The 18215-nt window shown below is 36.7% G+C and overlaps 2 protein-coding genes across 2 annotated transcripts; one reads left to right on the forward strand and one right to left on the reverse strand.

The window, feature by feature from the left end:
• Nucleotides 1-74: 74 nt before the first annotated feature.
• ASPA (aspartoacylase) lies at nucleotides 75-7998 on the reverse strand. The gene is made up of 6 exons (XM_008930479.3): nucleotides 7574-7998; nucleotides 4967-5162; nucleotides 3710-3803; nucleotides 2843-2950; nucleotides 2106-2215; nucleotides 75-1585 (listed from the first exon to the last, which is right to left on the reverse strand). Exons 1-6 carry the CDS (start codon nucleotides 7819-7821, stop codon nucleotides 1373-1375), a joined length of 969 nt encoding a protein of 322 aa, XP_008928727.2. The 5' UTR covers nucleotides 7822-7998; the 3' UTR covers nucleotides 75-1372.
• Nucleotides 7999-11906: 3908 nt separating this feature from the next.
• On the forward strand, nucleotides 11907-17936 carry SPATA22 (spermatogenesis associated 22). The gene is made up of 8 exons (XM_018076754.2): nucleotides 11907-11963; nucleotides 12387-12515; nucleotides 13260-13314; nucleotides 13450-13545; nucleotides 14529-14844; nucleotides 15173-15302; nucleotides 15975-16072; nucleotides 16344-17936. The coding sequence occupies exons 1-8, from the start codon at nucleotides 11921-11923 to the stop codon at nucleotides 16605-16607; spliced, it is 1131 nt and encodes a 376-aa protein (XP_017932243.2). The 5' UTR covers nucleotides 11907-11920; the 3' UTR covers nucleotides 16608-17936.
• The last annotated feature ends 279 nt before the right edge of the window (nucleotides 17937-18215 follow it).

Below are 18215 nucleotides of genomic sequence, written 5' to 3' on the forward strand. Positions count from 1 at the left end.
GTGAATGATGACTGGAGCAGGTGATTCTGTGCTTTTTATACAAAAATGTTTATTTAAATTAAAGAAATAAAACTTGTAACTCAATAAACCTTCTGTCCTCTGTTTTTATTTGATTGCCATAGGAGTTACACAAAGACAAGGAAGAAATACTTTAAATTTAGTAGTAAATAAGGAAGACATCACTTTTCAAAAGGTATAATGTGGGAGTTATCTGGACAATTAGTCTTTTGGTTAATAGTTAGAGTATCCTTATGAAAGTTCTTAATGTTTATCACTAAATTGTCAAATATGTTAAAAACAACTTAAGAAAATAAATTAAACCCCCATTTTCTTCTCTTTCTCAGTTCCTATGACAGACTTTCTCTCTGCAGATACAGAACCAGTCTCGAAATTCTGAGAAGTCTCCCCACATGGAATCCTCACAAATTTCCACTCTGAAATACTCAGGTATGGTTTGTGCATTGCTCTTCATCAAAACCCAAGTAATGGCTTAAATTTTGCCTTTTTCTCTGAAAACTTTTGGGGTACAACAGTTGATGGAAGTTTTGTTTGGAAAATGTTATAAGCAGTAGGTGGATACATCTAGGAAGTGAAATGACTGTAAACTTCTGGTTTTTTCCATTGCAATAGAAATTTTCTTCTAAAGGTTCACTGGTTAAGCACATCTTTTCTTTCTGAATTTCAGTATTGCTCCAGTATGTTTCCAGCTACTCAGTATTTCCTGAAGTCAACCCTTTCTGTCTTTGAATCAATGTTCAATCAGAAAGAGCTTGAATAAATCTTGTAATACTTGGAAAAGCTTTACACTTCATTTTAGTGTATTTTTCTCAGGAATCCTGTATTTTTAGCTTATTTTTATCTTTGTAAGTATAAAAAGAAAAACAAAACAAACCCCAAGGCCTCCACTTCAGCACAGTGGGAATTAGTCACATATGCAGATAATATCATTTATTATATACCTTTGTTTCTCTCTCCTCAGCTTTTCCTTTGTCTCACATTTTGTAAGTTTATCTGAGGAATTAGTTTCAAGGATCTTACCCCATTTTAAAAAGTGTTGGTTATTGGAGGTTTGGGGTTATAAAATAGAAAAACTGTAGGTTTTTTATATATAATGTAGTTTTGTGGATAAGCATCTTCATAAAAACTTCATAAAATATTCTTTACATCTCTAGGAATCCTTTAGAACAAGTAAACAGGAGTCATAATCAGCATTCTGACAGTATGTCTCGTCTTAAAAGTGCTCAGCAAGGTTAATTAAATTACAATTTAAAATTAGATTCTGCATTTACCTATTTATTCCATGAATTACTGCTGATTGACCCTGGATTTCACAAAGAAACACACTTTTTTACGGAAAATCCATAATAAACTCTTAAGAAGTGCTCTGGTTTGAGACTGAGGACCTGAGGTGTTTTGCATTGAGTTTAATTTTCTCTGTTTTTACAAAAGCTTGTTTCTTTTCATAATATGCAGCTTCATTAATAAATGTTGGATAGACTGTGCAGTTCCCTTGATAGGGAATTACTTTTCCATCAAGAGTCAAAAATAGAGGATCACCGTTGTTCAGTGGCTGCCAGTCTTGATCCTTAGGGAAAGAAAATAAACAGGATATATTTACTTTCAAGTTTTTATATATTCTGTAATTCCTGAGCTTATGGTCAACAATTATAATTTCTGCAGTTTATGACAAAAGCTTTTAGAAGAATTCCTTTTAATCTGCAGCTGGTAATTTTGGATGTCTGGCCCTCATTTTCAGGCTGGTAGAGGTGAACTAGAAGGAAACTGCAGATGCTCACAATTGATTAAATATATTCTCAAAAATTTCAGAATTCAAAATTAGATTTATATTTTAAAATATAAGCTATCATATTGTCTTTTTCTTTTCAGTTTTAGGTTCATAACTTATTTTAGATTCAGTGATTCCCAAGTCAGTCCCTGAAATAGTGATGACCTTAGTGAACCATAGGGAATGTCTGCAGTATTCAATGAACCCATTGGGAATATTGGCATTTTAAATATTTATTACTAAAATACACAACAATGTAGCAGGAGCAACACAAGAATACATAGAAAATGTCAGAAATAGAAACTATTCCAGCATTTACCTGCAGTTTAGGGTGAATAATAGCAATAATTTCATCATTCTTATTCCTGGGATAATCTACTTTCTCCATTATTTTAAAAACCTCGATTGTACACGGTGGAAATTCTTTTCCTAGAAAGAATAAATGTAATTTAATGTCAAAATGAACAACTGCCTGTTAAAAAGAACAATACATTATTTATTTTCTTTAGAATGGCTCAAACCATTGGGTTGTTCCCTCAAAGTGAGTTGCAAAATGATGATCCAGTCACATATTGTAGCATATGAAGCCCAGGCTTAAATTTGCTGCTGAAATGTGACTTTTCCCTGTATAGTTAAAAAGATCTATTTTGTAGACGAAGAAATCAATGAAAGGCCTGTGTTTGGTAATGCTGCACAGCACAGAATGGTATCAGTGGTATTTAATCTTTACCATTCCAGCACAATAATGGAAATTCTGACATGCAAAACTGCATTATTTTCCTTCTACTTCCAAAAAAAAAAAAAAACCAACCAAACCCCACTGATAAAATGTACTCTGAAAGAATTTTAAATACCTATTTTTGTCAGGATGTATTTTAGATAGTACCCTGGTCTAACCAAATCTTACCAAATGTATTGACTTTCATTTTAGAGAGCAATTCTCTCCCCACCCCTTTGTACCTGTTTAAGGGTGAAAATGTTGTAGCCCAGCCTATTTTAAATATTCTCTTAAAACAGCCCACTGACATGACACAGGAGGTTGTAATCTCTCATTACCTTCATTAAAAAGCTGCACAAAATCAAGGCCATGTTTGACAATCTTCCTCATTTTGTCCAAAATATCAGCTCTAGCAACACCTTGTGGCTGGGGCCCCACCTCGACTCCTGTTTGCAGATGAGGGAGATTATTAATGTTGCAATAACATAACACAGGCTTACACTGCACAGCAAAAATAGGTGTCTGATGGGTCAGTGTTTAATGTTTTTAAGCAGAATTGTAAAGCACAGTTCTGTGAGACTTAAGGCAACAGATAATTTAGCTCACCAATCTGGGTCAGTTGAAGAATTGTATGTGCATTTTTGAGTGTGCTATGAGGGTAAGAGAAAGAGCCAATATGTATTTGTTTCTCTTATTCTTTTCCTCATACTGTCTATTCATGCTGCATTTTAGAGAATTCATTGTTTAATAGGAAAAGCAAACTAATGATTATTTTTTTGTTATGGTTATGATTCTGTAAATGAAAAAGTTAACTAATTCCATGCAGAACATTGGTTCCCCCTTCCTTTATCACATCATCTCTTCCTGACTAAGTGTTTCAGCCTTATCTAGAGGACATAAACATTGATTTTCTGGTTCTGTTACTTCCTCCTTCTCCTCGTATATTATAAATATTTTCTGCAAAAAGTGAGTTAATTGAGTTTAAGAATTTCCATCTGGCTCCTGCATTTTGCAAGCCAGAACTCTGATTGTGTAAATCAGAACTCTCCAGAAGAATGAATAATCATATAAATCCAATTCAATAAGCATATTGTCAAACAAACAACTACTGGTGATCATAACATAGAGAAATGAACACATCTGGAAACAGCCATGTTTTAAATCATTTATGGTGGCTTAAAATAGTCTTTAGTTTTCATATTTACCGACAGGATGTTTTGCTACAGATCGAGTTGTTGCATATTTCAGGCTGGGATGTTCGATGAGCAGAGCAGGGCAGAGTTCTGGAGCCAAAGCCTTCTGTGGAGAGGGTTTAAAGATGCCTTTGTTATGCAAATGGTTTAAAATGTTGTGCCACAAAAGATTACTGATGCAGAAGTGATTTACACAATGTCTTCAATATGTTGCCTTTATTTCAAGGCCCTCAAGGAAGTAGGACATCTTTAGAAAATGCACAAAGCTGTGTTTGTTGGTCTCAGTTCCATTAACTCGGGCCAGGCAGCTCCACTGAACCACAACTGAGCACAGTTCTGGTCTGAGACTGCCAGCAGAGAAAAATCTCCTCAGCAGGGTTCCAAAACTTAGCATTGAAACACTCTAAAGCAGATTTCAACTTTGTTTTGGTTTTATTTTGTTTTTAAATGCTAGGTTCTGTTATGAGGACACAGACTGTGAATTAAGCCTTATTTCAATCTTCTTTTTTGCCATTTTTGCTGGTTTAGATATCTTTCTTGATGACTGCCCACCACTGCCCTTCATGTAATTTTAGTTTTCTATAGCTCCAAATATCTTAGAAAGATTTACATGGAATACATATCATAAGAAAAAATTTAAATGTTAAAATAGACCTTGTTTCTAAGGAAAAAAAATAAAATTCCACACCTTTGGCCCAACCTGGATTCCATCAGTCATTGTCACTAGAATTCAACCAGCACTTTTGCAAACCTGACTCTATTAAAATTTATCAGTTTCAGCAACAGCAGAATCAAACAGATTCTAAAGCCATATCTCTATTCCTATAAATACTGATGAAGGGAACATTTCTCATTACCCAGTTCCATTATTTTTTACATGTCTTTATTTAATGAAATTAATGTTTAACTATTTAGCATGTGTGACCCAAATTTATCCAAGTTCCTGACAGATCAGTGTGAAAGCAGATTAAATTACATTAATTTTCTTAGTTGTTATTCTAAGCATTCCTTTTTGCCCATCAGTCTTACTAATGCTCATTTTAATACATGAAGATTATTATGATGATTTAAAATCTGAATTACCTGATATTATAATCAAATTATTAATTATCTCTGATTAAAAAAAAACCCATCCTATGAGTAATTAAATATTTTAAACAGTTTTGCAGAATAAAAAATAGTATATTTAAAGAAACTACAAAATAATATATAGTAATACAACATTACAACTAATAATCTATTTTAATAGTTCATTTAAATTAGTTTTACCTTGATATAATGAACCATTTGAATTGTAAAGTCATCCCTGGAGTTTTCAAGAATAAGGGTACCACCCATGTTAGAAGTGGTGTTGTGAAGGTCAAAAATAAGGTCATAGGCATCATCACTACCTTTTGGACCAAATATATGATTGATTTCCTGAGCCCTTCTCACTTCATATGGAATATCTTCCACCACTGGCCTGCTGTTAATATCAGCACAAAGAAATTAGTGAGCTCATTCCATGGCTTTACAGTCAACAAAACATGTGTAGCCTTTTCTTTTGACTTTAATTCCATAATGGACTGGAGTTGAAATCACCTATTTAATTACCAAACTCTTAAAACTGGCTGAATTTGTGCTCGAAAAAAGCAAGTGGGATTGTTCCCCAGGTGTTACAATTACGTGTCATGTGCAGAGGGGTGTTAGAATCATTCAGTCTGATTTTAGCTGGAGACAATTTACTTCTCTCATTTCTTTACATCCCAAAATTTCGCTCATGCATAAAACCAACTAAAAATTTATCAACATCTTGAAGCACTTCCAAGATTGGATCCACCTCCTACTGATGACAATATTCAGCCATCAGTCCATGATGTTTTGCCTTGGACATCACTCTCAAGGTCTTTTGTAACTTGTTTTATTTCTTGTCTTCTCATACTCCATTGCTTTCAGCCCTCCTGAGTCTCAAAGCTCACAGAGTATTTTGCTGCCTCAAATCTGTTCCTCCTAAGTTTTAATACTTGTGATTTCAGGTGACTCAGCCTGTATTATGCCTTAAAAAAAATTGGTCTCAGCCTAAGGAAATGTCTGGGATCTGCTTCCAGTGTGTGTGAGGGCTCTGTAGGACACAGGACACATCTCTCCTGTGTAATAACAGCCTATAAAGCCTCTGTGGCCTCAGACCTGGTCCCTGTGCACAGTAAATCTGGTTTGGATGACAGGCTTGGGACACCACCCAAGTACAATCCAGACACACCTACAGTGTTTTGCACTAAATTCAGTTTTCTTTCTCAGTACAGCTCGAGCTTTGTGATATTTGAATTTTGTAAGAAATACCAGTATTATGTTGCATAAAGGAAGTTTTTTGTGAAATGCTAACAAAACACCTTACTAATTGCATGGGTATTTAAGCATCACAGGAGGTTGCTGAGGAAAATTATGGGATCACCACTGCTGGATCATTAGAAATGGCAAGACATAATCTGCTAGGAATGTCTACATGCAGTTGATCCACTGGTGTGATGGAGGTGGAGTAGATTTTTTTATGTGAGCCCCTCTAAAGCTCCTTTTTCTATTTCTGACTCTGTGTATCACATAATCTACCTTTGTATTCTTTAGTTCTGTCTTTGGAATTTGAGGTTTCTTCACATAAGACTGTTAAATTTATCTTTCTTATCGAAGCCAATGGGACTTACACCATTATTTGGAGTAATATAAGGATTTCACTCTCCTTTTTCTTATTTTGTAAAAATCTTAATTTATAATCTTGAAAGTTCTACACTGAAAGGGATCACAGGAAGCTACTCCAAACAGTCAGCAGTGCTTTAACAGGACCAGGCAACTTCATAGGATTTACTGAGGAGTTTTATTTAAAAAATGAAGACAACCTGCAGGTGTCTTAATCTGCTGTTTTTTCAAGTGTTTTATGTTCAAAGCAGCTAAAAGCAAACAAAACCACTTTTGGTTTTTGTATGTTTTTCCTAAGTAAACAATTAAAAGAATGACCTCAACGCTTATGTGTTAACATCTGTTTATCTTAGATATAATAATCAACAAAAAAATTCTAAGATGAAAAGGCAGCTGAAAAGGTGTGCAGGGTAAGAGTAACTATGTTTGCAAAATATATGCAATATATATTTCCTTCAGTGGTATTCACCTTTACCATTAAAAGTGTTCTGAAACAGAATTACCTGGTTAGCATGCAACTATACCAAGAATAAGAATGTTTATACAGCAAAGTACACCTCTGGAATAGGTATCTCAAGAGCACAGAAACTTCAAATCCTATTCAAAATGTCAAATCAGTGACTATTTTACAGTAATTACAGGTTGCATTTCTTCTAAGATAATGAGTCAGTTAAATTATTGAGATTTTTTGGCTATCCTTTTGCCGTAGATTATTTCTAACTTAGCTAAGTTCAAGTTTTCATCTTTTACTGTACATAAGTGGAATTAAATACAGTTCCCTGCTTTGTGTGCCATTCTTTCAGATACTCGGATGTCAACGCTTAAATTGCTTTTATCTGCCATTTCCTGCAAATATAATTGTATTCAGGAGAGCTCCAAAGCTAAATTGCACAAGACGTGAGAAATAATGACTTTGCAACCCAGAACTGTGATACTCCAATTCACACAAATACAGCTGATCTAATACTATTTTAAAATGCTGTGTTTAAGGTAATGTGTTGGCTCGAGAGTCATTCTGCCAGCAATAGGAATGAATCTGTTAACACTCATGCAGTTCATTCTTTTTTGGGTTAAAGGTCAGGGATTTCAGTTATGTGACTGCACAGTTAAAGCAGCAGAGGAACTCGTGTTAACATTTTAATCTGGAAAGGATTTTCAAAACTGCAGTTTTAAAAGTAAAACAACAGAAAGTCCAACTGCTCTTACCCAAGACTGTCAGGGTCGAAAACCCGGTTGAGATCACAGTCAATGTATCTCGTGCACTTCTCCACAGCTCTGGGGTTGGTGAGAAATGGTTTCACTTCCATTCCAGGTCTTTGGATCTCAGCTCCGTTCTCTTGCCAGTGCCTGACCAGTAACACCCCCGATAACTCATTGCCATGAGTTCCCCCGAAGATACCGACCCGTCTCACCGGAGGCTCAGCAAGAGCAGAGGAGGAGGAGGAGGAAGTCATGCTTTTCAGCAGCTCTGACAATTGCTGAAGGCAAACCAGAGAATAATGGTAAAGTAAAACGTTTGCCTCCAAAAAGAAAAAAAAAAATTTCTTTTCAGTAGGAGACTCTTTAAGCCTGTTTAGGTCAGATGGGAAAGAAAGTGAATGAACATTTCTCTAAGAGTTCTCGACTCCCGTTTTGAGGTGGGAGTTGCCAACCTGACCCTCCTCCCTCCCAAGGAGCCTCCCCTCTGGTTTCCGTATTTAGTAACGTCTCCAAGGCTGCTCATGGTACTGTTACACAGTTCAAAAGTTAACTTCTCCAGGAAACCTCTAATAATATATACTATGTAGGTAAATCCTGTGCTAATGACAGTATAAAAGACTTTTTTAATGTAAACATTAATAGTGCACTTATATATCTCTGACATTTTTGCACTGCAAACTACGTGTAACAAGTATTCTCGTGTATGTTTGGTTGCATAAATATTACACTATACAAGGGCAGAATAATTTAAAGGGAGCAAATCGAGTAGAATAAGAACCATATCTTGGCTCTAGTCCTGCACAAAATGCTGAAACATCAAGTATTTTTATCTATAAAACCAAGAACAGCTGAGTTCCTCAAAGCATGTTGGGGCTTGTACGACCTTTTTCGTTTTAGAAATCTGAAGAACAGTGATTAGAAGGAACAGGAGCTGAAATTACAGTGCAATTTATCCATGACTGACTTACCAAGCGTTCCTGGCTCCAGTTCTATCTCAGGATCTGCTAACACAGACCTCTAACACACTGAAACAACTTTGCCAGGGACAACCCTCTAACTTCTGCAGTCTCTTACTAAAAAGGAAACAGATCTAGACCGCGATGGGACAATAGTTGTGTTCTTTCCCCCAAAAAAAACATAGTCAGCAACTTTTCTTCCATTTCCAAAAGCTTTCGAAAAGGCTTCTGAAACTTAAGCCAAAGAGCAGCTGTAACTTCCATCCTGAGGATCAAAGCATTTAGAATAAACGGTCTTAATAACAGAAAAATAAGTTTTAACTGCTGTCAGTGACAGAAGTATTTGCAATTAGTATCTGACACGCAATATAAACATTAAAAAATGTTACACTGCAAGGGAATAAAAAGTGTTTATTGAACAATTCCTTTTTATTAAGATTACACTCCAGTGACTGAGAGAGTGTTTGGCTAGTGCCTGGGAGAGGCTTTATAACCCAGGCTGACAGACTGTAGGTCTAGGAAAAGCTAAACAGGATTTATCTAGACAAGTTCTGCCAGGAATATATTTCCTACAAAAGTTCCTCTCTCTGTTTCAGTTTATGCATTCAGATTTGCTGAACCTTACAGCAAGTTAATACAGAGAGACTGTTTACTTAAACACTCAACTGTATTACTCCTGTACTTAGAAGCTGTCAGATATTTAATCAGAGTAAGTAATTTATTAAACAAAGTAGTAAAGTTGTATTTTACCGCTCTGGACAGTCTGTGCTGTCCTTTGACCCGTCTCTTCAGTGGTGGTGCCAAAATGACCATTGACACACTGCCCGAAAACACGATTCGTGATCTGTATCTGGGTTTGCTGCATTTAAACACGGCATCAGTTTGAGGAATAAATGGCAAAATGCAAATGTGCAGGGCTAGAACATATAGTTTGTCTTTTATTGCCGCTAGCACTGTAATGGTTATAATTCCTTCCAAAAAGCTGAATGAAACACAGAGATCGTCTGTGCGCTTACCTCATTTAACATGCAAGAAGTTTGTCTCCTGAGAGCAGCGTTCTTAGGACAGTGACAGTGAATTTCCAAACATGAGTTTAGGAACCAAAGCCCTGGAGGTTTCTTTTATCCCCTTAGAGCACTTACGGTCCAAACGCTTCAACTCCTGGTCTCCCAGGACAGGCCCCTGCCAATTTGGGGATAAATGTAAACACTTGGAACGTTTTAACTCTTCAGAAATAAACACTGGGACCAATCCCTTGTTCCCGTGCTTTGCCGATGTTTGCACTCTGAAAAATTATGTAGGATATTTAGTTTATTAAGAATTCAGATTGGCTTGATGTGCTACATACAGATGTGTGGTAGTGCATCTGAGAGCTTGGAGTGCAAGCCACAAGATGAAAAACGTATGTAATAATAACATGTAAATGAAACTAAGCCTAGCTATTAAGGTCATGAAGGTACGTGTATGTGTGTATATATATATAGTGTATAGAACTGCAATGTGGCTCTCCAGAGCCTTCCAAGGCTGAAGAAAAAGTATTACAAAACAGGCTCCAAGCATGCCAAGCACTAAGGTTTTACACAGTTGAAACCAGCCACGTGTAAAAGCCAGAACAGTGGTTGTAGAGGAAAACAACGTGAAACTGTGGATAATTTTATTTACATCCACGTCTGTGTTCACACGTTTGTGGGGATTCAGCTCCTGCCCCGTGTTCTCTTAGGCTGAGGCTGGACACCACCTGGGCCAGTTTACACGTGGTAATTAAGCCCCACCGAGGACTGATTTTTAATGATTTAATGGTTCCTGGGAGCCGCGCTCCTCGCCCCAGCCCGGGCCGGGGGGTTCCCTCAGCGGGGCTCCCGCAGCGCCTTCCCCGCCATTTTTCGCACCGCCGGAGGCGCGAGCGCGCGGCCGAGTGTCCCGTTATTTTTGGCGGGCTTCGCCTCAGGGCTGACCCTCACCCCCGTCCCTCAGTCCAGTCCCTCAGGGCTGACCCTCACCCCTGTCCCTCAGGGCTGACCCTCACCCCCGTCCTTCAGTCCAGTCCCTCAGGGCTGACCCTCACTCCACACCCTCAGGCTCCCCCCACGGCGTCAGAGCCCTCAGCCCGCGGCCGGCGCTGCCGCCTCCGTGTGAGGCACTGCCGAGGGTCGCCCTGCTCTGCCTGAGCTTACTGTTTTTCTACAGCGTTTTTCTCTGGGTTTTAGTTGCTTATCTTCAGAAGAGGCCAGAAAACAACACGCTCTAAGCTCCTGTGCGGTGCAAAAACTCTCTATAAACTGAAATGTAAAACTTAATGGGGTTTTATTTTACAAGTGTTTTACTGGGGGCCATTAGGTTTCATAGTGCTAGGAATATGCTTTAAATTGTATAACGACAATGGACTAGAGGCTGCTTTAATGTCATCGCACGTGTAATTGATGTATCTCACAGAAGTAAAGACTAAATTGATCTATTAGTCAGCTGTGGTAGAAGCTGCGCTTCATTCTTATTAACATCTTTAATAGCTGCGTATGGTTAACTGTCAGATCAAAATAAATGTAGAGGGAATGTCTTGTATTATTTATACATCTAAATATGCAGTATTATTCATATACCACTGAAGGCAATATGCACCAGTAGCTAAATCTGATAAAATAGAAAGTAAAGCTGCATACAGTCTCTGTAGTATCCTCAATGTGTACAGTAATACACAAAGATTACAAATAGATTAATCAAAAACCAAATATGGCAAAGTACCTATACCTAACATGCTAATATATATTTCTTCTGTTTGTAATATTTGGTTTATAGTAATGTCTTTTTGATTTGTGATGTATTTTATGTATGAGGGAATTGGCTAAAGGTTTTAGATCTGTACCATGAAGTGCAGAAAATAAGTTTATTTTTGAACCATAATGCTATTTTTCACATAATAATTAAACTGGTTTTCTCTTCAAAGCTTTGTACCTTGCCATCACCTTTGGCTGCAATGTATAAATACGCATTTTTTTATTAGTGTTCCATTTTCAGGAATTTTAAAACAAAAATCCTTGTATTTGGATATATGTGTACTTTTAAATTCAGGAGTGAATTCAATATTTTTTCAGCACTTAAAAAAAGTAGACAATACAACTTTTACTTCAAAAATATAATCATTTGGGCCTTTAATCTGCAAAAACCAGTTGCATGTTATGTATGTACCTGTGGATCTTCTAAATGCAGTACAGCTGCTTGTATGTTTTAGGCTTGTGTCTGAAGTGATGCCAGTCACTGGGTCTGCAGAGTTCACAGAAACTGCCAAAATCACATAAAATTTGGATGTGTTTACGGCATTAATTAGTTTACTTTGCTTATCTAACTTCCATACAGCAAATTTGGAGTAATCAATACATCGTTGTTAAGACTCAGCAAAGAAATGAAAAGGAGTTTTGGTGACACCTCAACTCGCAGCACAGCAGGTACTGGCCCTTGTTCTGTGCTTTACCATTCACACCTCGTTATCCTTTTATATATAAATATATTTTTTTATATATATACACACACATAACTATACATGCAGTGTGCACACAGGATGTTCAGAATTCAGCCCTAGATCCCCATTTCCTGAGTGGACTTCAACGGGTTACCTGTTTATTGCAGCACAGGGCAAGATTTTGGCTGGATTCAAGGAACTGGCCACTCAGGGAGAGGTTTCCTTCACCAGATTATGTGCAGGACAGAGGGCTGGGAATGTGAGTTCTGTGAGGGAATGGTCTGTTATGTGTTTATGAAATGTAATTCCTATGGGTGATGTAAAATAACTAAGTCATTTTATTTATTAAGTGTAGATTGTGTATCCTTTTGCTATTAATATGGTATTATTACTTGAATTTTAATTTTAGGTTGTCTGCCTGTACCGCTGTTCAATCAGAAAAAAAGAACTAGACAGCCCCTCACTTCAAATCCAATTAAAAATGAGCCAGGTGCCGGTTCTGGGACTCGTACATATGACTTCTCTCCCCCATCATTTGGTAAATAAGATATATTTTATTTTTTTTAGAGGCTCTAAATCAAATAAATCTTAACTTCCTGATTGTATTCTGAGTAATCAGACATTGTCTTTATCAAGAACTTTATGCACCCTTTATATCTATTTCTGAAAAGTTCATTATGTAAAAATTGTCCTCCAGGAAACTTCTTTCTCCTCCATACAATTGAGCTTTTTATACTTTGTGTCTAGAGGGAGTTTGACTCTTTGTGTGTTGGAGAATGAAGTAGCACTGGCATTTAAATCGAGTCTCTTGAAACCGACCTTTTGTTTTCAGTTGATTTCAATCAACATTCAAGTCCTGTGTTACAAGAAGAAACATTTGTAAGATGTCTTTCTTGTAGTCCAGAAAGGAACTTCTGTTCTTCAGTTTGGGCTTGGAAAGAACAGTGTAGAATTCTGCCTTTAGTGCTTTCATTATGGTCTACTTGTAATAAAGTTAAAAAGTTTCCTTATAATACAGTAAAAAAGTCTCTGTTGCTAACAAGTCTAATGTTTGTAAATGAACCGTTGTCTAGAGAAGCAACCTACTTGTTAGAAGTTGCCTTATAATTACAAATATCAAAGGATCCCATTCCCTTTTTTTTTTCCCACCTTCTCCTTCCTGTGTGAGCCTGTTTGTGGGACATTAAGCAGATATAGAGTAGGAGCCCTACATAATAGACCTATTACCTTTCAATCTTCTCTGTTTGTACCCATATTCAACCCTTTGCCTTTTGAAAATTAGGCTGGGGAACTGCAAACCCAGAAGTGGCTGAATTGCAGAAAGCAGCAAACAGTGGGTATGTAAAAGCAGGTTATTTGTTGCTTTTTGATTTTTATTTGGATACTAATTGTTTCACAAACTATGATCCAGGTGTCTTTCTTACAATAAAGCTGCTACTATGTCACTGATACTTTAAACTTATATTTGAAAGCCAAACAGAACATCAGGTGGCTCCTTCCCTCATAAAACCACCAAATGCATCAAAGTTTAATTTAGCAAATGCTGGAAAAAACTTGGCTGCCTGCAGGTTGGTGGAGTCTTTAATGTCTATTATTCTTCCTTTTTGTTCTCATGTGAAAATACATCTTACATTTTCCCATATTCCTGTAGCATTCAGAGAGACCCTTTTAATTCTCAAATCATCACTGTAGTCCTAAATAATTACAATGTGCTTATGAGTCAAACCCCACTGAAATGACATATCTTTCCAGTGTACCTAATGAAGCCTCTTAATTAGACCCAATATCAGGCCTATAATTCAGTCTTACCGTAAAAATTGATTGAATTTTGCTGGTAATTTTTTGAGATTTGCCTTTACTTGAAGTTTGGCCCACTTCCAACCCAAATTTATCAATAGACCCAAATAAGATTCCATCAGTTTATTTTATATAAAAACTTATAATTAAGACTGAACATAACTGTGCTTTTACAGATTCAGGAAAAGCTGACAGATTCTGATGCCTGGAGCTGGCAGGAAAACTTCCAGCAATGTTACAACTGTCCATTTGTTCCCTTCCTCCTGTTCCTTTCCAAGGGCAAAAAGAGAGTGAATGTTTCAAGCAAGACAAAATGGAACAGGAGGAATTTCTGAGCTGCCTTTATTAAAGAACTGTGTTAGAAATAATAATGTCAGCACTAGAGTTTGTTGTAAAATTATTTCCTCAGTGATGGTGGTAGAAGAATTTGGAAACATCACTCTCAGAAGAAACTTTGTTTATTTTACTTTAGACTTATGGAAAAAAATGTGAATCTTGGATCAGGAAAGATCCCTTGTACAGGGCAGGATAATAATTGAGTGAAGTTTTAAGGCCTGTTGAAGTCAGCTGGATTTATGCACAGGTGTGATCCCTGCATGTGGATTTATTTCAGTGTATACTCAAGTGCTCTAAGTCTGGATGTTTTTAAAGCTAAAGCAACAATACATAGATTACTTTTATATACCTTAATTACGTGTCTGAGTATTCAGAACAGATACTGTGATACTGAACTGTGTCTGATGTTGCATTGCAGGAACAGAAATGAGTATACTCTGAGCAACACAGCAGATTCAAGGTCTGAGAGTGGAATTACTCGAAAGTTTGGGAACCTTTCAAATAATTGGAAAACTGTCCAGCAGCAAAAACCCCCTGGTAACCGTAATTCATCTCAGCTCCTCAAAACAGAAACCAGCCAGACAAACACAGCTAAAGGACAGTGGCCAGTGAAACCTAACCCTGCATCAAGAAGTCTGCAGGGTCATAGTCCAGCATATAAATTTAACTACAACATTCAGCAAAATAAAATGAATGAAAACCAAATTGATTTTGTCCCAGAAGAAAAAAGTCAGGTAAAACTTATGGGGAGAGTTAATAGGAATATACAATGAAGAAAGCAGTAAAAAAAAAAAAAGAAAACTGATGAAAGATGAAGCTTTTGTCAGCCCAAGCTGTCTTAGTAAACACTTAAGTTTCTGAAAATTTAGAATTGAGATTTTCATACTATAATAACTACAAATCCTCAACATTATGTTATAAACTTGCAGGGAGTTGTTTGTATATTCTGAACAAATGCTCTAATGTAAATATTGGCTATTTAGCATAATATATAAATGTCTATGTGCCTTTCAAAATTATGAGTGTATATGTCTAACTTGAGCTTTTGTCCTCCTCTGAAAGGAAGTTCCATCATCTCAAATAAAAATCAGAGACAAAAGGAATTCTTTGCGAATCCTGTCTGCAGTCATTGAAAGTCTGAGGCACTGGAGTCAATATTCTTACAAAACTGCACTGTTATTTGAAGTCTTAGGTAAGCACAGTTGATTGGGCTATAACTGATGATAATGGTGGGGCACCAGTGAGAGAGAAATTTTATTCACTTTTGGCACAATAGCTGAAATACTTAAACCCACAAAATGTTGCTGTGAGCACCATCTAATTTTCCTTCTGGGAGATCCATTCAGCTATCAAAGGTGACTGAAATAGGTACAAAATTAATAATTCAGTCATCTTCCAGCATTTAAGCTTCTTCCATGCTGTTTATTTTCTTTCCTTGTTTTTAGAATGTGTTACAATCAATTTTCCTATTTTATAGGAACCTTCTGTAGAGAGGTACGGTTTGACAATAATTCTTAACACAATTAATGTAGGAATAGATTCAAGTCTGGGATGCTTCTAAATATAGGTACAGACTTTTAGTGCATCACACTTTGCATTTAATTGCTGTTGTCTGAGAAATGAACATGAAATGACTAAACTTTACAACAAGGTGAATAAGAATATACAATCTGTTGGCATCTCAGCTATTATTTTGACAAGACTGCAGATATTTAAGTTGATTTGCATGTGTTCCCACAGAAAGCTGATGCTGACTTGATATATCTCAGTGGTTTTGTGTAGTAAATGATGTTTGGTGTCTTGGGGTATCATTCTTAGTACTGCTCTTTGTTTACACCATGACTAATTTCTGTAAATGGCACAGGCACACTGGATTCTGCAGTCACACCTGGAGCTTATGGGGCAAAGAACTTTCTCCTGAGAGATGGAAAGGAGACCCTGCCTTGTGTGTTTTATGAAATTGTGAGTATTCTGTGTCTGTACATAACACAGGCTCCAATCCCTTTTATGAAGTTAATAATGTGTTGTTCTGACAAAGCAGAAATATTCTGTGTAAAAGGCAGGCTGGATGCTTATACCATATTGATCCCAAACTAGAGCAGTAATCCTGTCACTACTTAGGCATCCTTAGACTTCTGTTTCAGAAAAAAAGGTGGGACTTTCAGTTTAGCTTTTAGGTAGTTGATAATAACAAAAAAGCTGATGTAAATTCCTTCTGTTTGATGTTCTTCAGAATCCAGCCATGCAGACAGCTTTTGTGGTAGGTGACATAATTGTTTTATTTGTTTATTATGCTTTGATGAAGGACCGTGAGCTTCCAAGACTAATTAGAGGCCGAGTGCACAGGTGCATGGGAAACTATGATGCAAAAAGGAACATTTTCAAGTGCGTCTCTGTAAGACCAGCAACTGCTGCAGAACAGAACACTTTCCAAGACTTTGTGAAAATTGCAGATGCTGAGATGACAGCATATGTAAAAACAATGAATGAGATGTAGAAGTTGAAATGGTTTCTCTAATTTTCACTGATCATTACCCAGAAAGGCTGGACATGCTAAAATATTTCCCAAAGCTAACAGGGAGAATCTGGTTAAATAATTGGAAATATCACTGTGCTGTGTTAGCCAACAAATGTTAGTAACAATGTTTTGTTTTCACTATTACTTTCTTTAGCTCACCCAGTTAAATATGCAATAACAGGGTTTTGTTACATAGTACATTAGACTTTACTGAAGAAATTCTGAATTAAAATGCTAAATTTTGCAGTAGGGCAACTGTGTTAGAATTCAGATTTCCATTGCTTTTCATTATCTTCGATTTTGAGAAATTCCTTCAATACCTGTTTCAAAATGACTGTATAATTCTCTTGAGGAGTATTTGGTCATGGTTTAATAGGTAACAAACATCACAAAGTTCTCTGGGTAGAAAGTAAAAAGACAGTCTTTATTCTTCTTCAGTTCCAAATAACAGGTGCCCTTTCCTTTGCTGGATGACAAGAACACGTGTAAAAGCTTTGCTAGAAATGAACATAATAGGTACTACATAAAGATTCCACAGGATGCAGCTGTATCTGCCAGGTATTCCTTGGGTTCCCATTTATATGCTATTTGGTTTTTTTTTCTTTTTTTTTTAAACAAATAATCAGTTTAACACCTGTATAAAATAGCAACAGACCCTGAAGCTGTAGGAAGATTCTTCAAGGACACAGAGGAAGTTGAAAAGAAAGAATTATTTGAAGGCAGAACTTCCTCGCCTTTGCCATATAAACACCTTTCATGAGGGATGGACCATGTACATGTTTATGTGCCTTTTGCCTTCAGACATTGACTTTCACAGGTTATTCCTGCTGTTTCTATTTCCTTTTCCCCTACTTCAAAAGCTTTGTAGCAGATCTGTTGGGAGTTGTAAAACAAAAGACTTGTCAAGAAAATAGCAAACAGGATGGGGTTTTTTATTATTTTATTATACAGTGTTGGCAATTGGAAATTTCACATTTAAAATAATTGAAATATTGTATCCAACAAGTCAAATACAGAAAACAGTTAATATTCTAAAAAGGAGCCAGCTAGTCAACGCAGAAACACATTAATGGAAAATACAGCTTTTAGTTACACTTAAAAAATTATATATTTAGAATAAAACTTGAACCTGGTCCAGTAAATTGTTTGACTTGCAACAGGAAAACGCTTTTACACAGTTTAACGCGCAGACAGTCTTTGTTTAAAAAAGTGATCTGTCAGTGTCAGCACATGTATTGTCAGCAACAGCCCCCTCGTGTTCCAGTTGAGATCTAAGGTATGTGCTTTGCTAACTGCTGTAAGAATCACCTCCACCTTCTGTGCTAAGCTGGTTCTGAGCGTGGATGTGTCAAGGAGAGTTTTGTCTATCCACTGTGGTGGTCACATACACGTATCTGATTCCCTTCATGTATTATAAAATGTTAAAGTTGCACATGGAAGCATTAGCTTAACTCAGAAAAGGTGCAGAATATTACAGGATGATGTTCACAACAGAAGCTGAGGTTTAAGAAGTAAAGGATTTGGTACAGCAGTGTTGTGAATGGTAAGACTCTGCCATAACAGTATTTTAAAATTACAGAGGAAGCT

This window comes from Manacus vitellinus, unplaced genomic scaffold (assembly GCF_001715985.3).
Source record: "Manacus vitellinus isolate BGI_N305 unplaced genomic scaffold, ASM171598v3 scaffold_32_pilon, whole genome shotgun sequence".
In the NCBI taxonomy this organism is placed as follows: Eukaryota; Metazoa; Chordata; class Aves; order Passeriformes; family Pipridae; genus Manacus; species Manacus vitellinus.

What these genes read in the sequence shown, in the direction of transcription:
- SPATA22 (XM_018076754.2), top strand. Translation starts at nt 11,921, where the DNA reads ATGAAAAGGAGTTTTGGTGACACCTCAACTCGCAGCACAGCAG. An exon ending in CTCAACTCGCAGCACAGCAG is followed by an intron (nt 11,964 to 12,386) that starts GTACTGGCCCTT and finishes TTTTAATTTTAG; the next exon opens with GTTGTCTGCCTGTACCGCTG. An exon ending in CAGAAAGCAGCAAACAGTGG is followed by an intron (nt 13,315 to 13,449) that starts GTATGTAAAAGC and finishes TATATTTGAAAG; the next exon opens with CCAAACAGAACATCAGGTGG.
- ASPA (XM_008930479.3), bottom strand. Translation starts at nt 7,821, where the DNA reads ATGACTTCCTCCTCCTCCTCCTCTGCTCTTGCTGAGCCTCCGGTGAGA. An exon ending in TGTAGCAAAACATCCTGTCG is followed by an intron (nt 2,951 to 3,709) that starts GTAAATATGAAA and finishes ATCTGCAAACAG; the next exon opens with GAGTCGAGGTGGGGCCCCAG. An exon ending in TGTGCAGCTTTTTAATGAAG is followed by an intron (nt 2,216 to 2,842) that starts GTAATGAGAGAT and finishes TATTCTTTCTAG; the next exon opens with GAAAAGAATTTCCACCGTGT.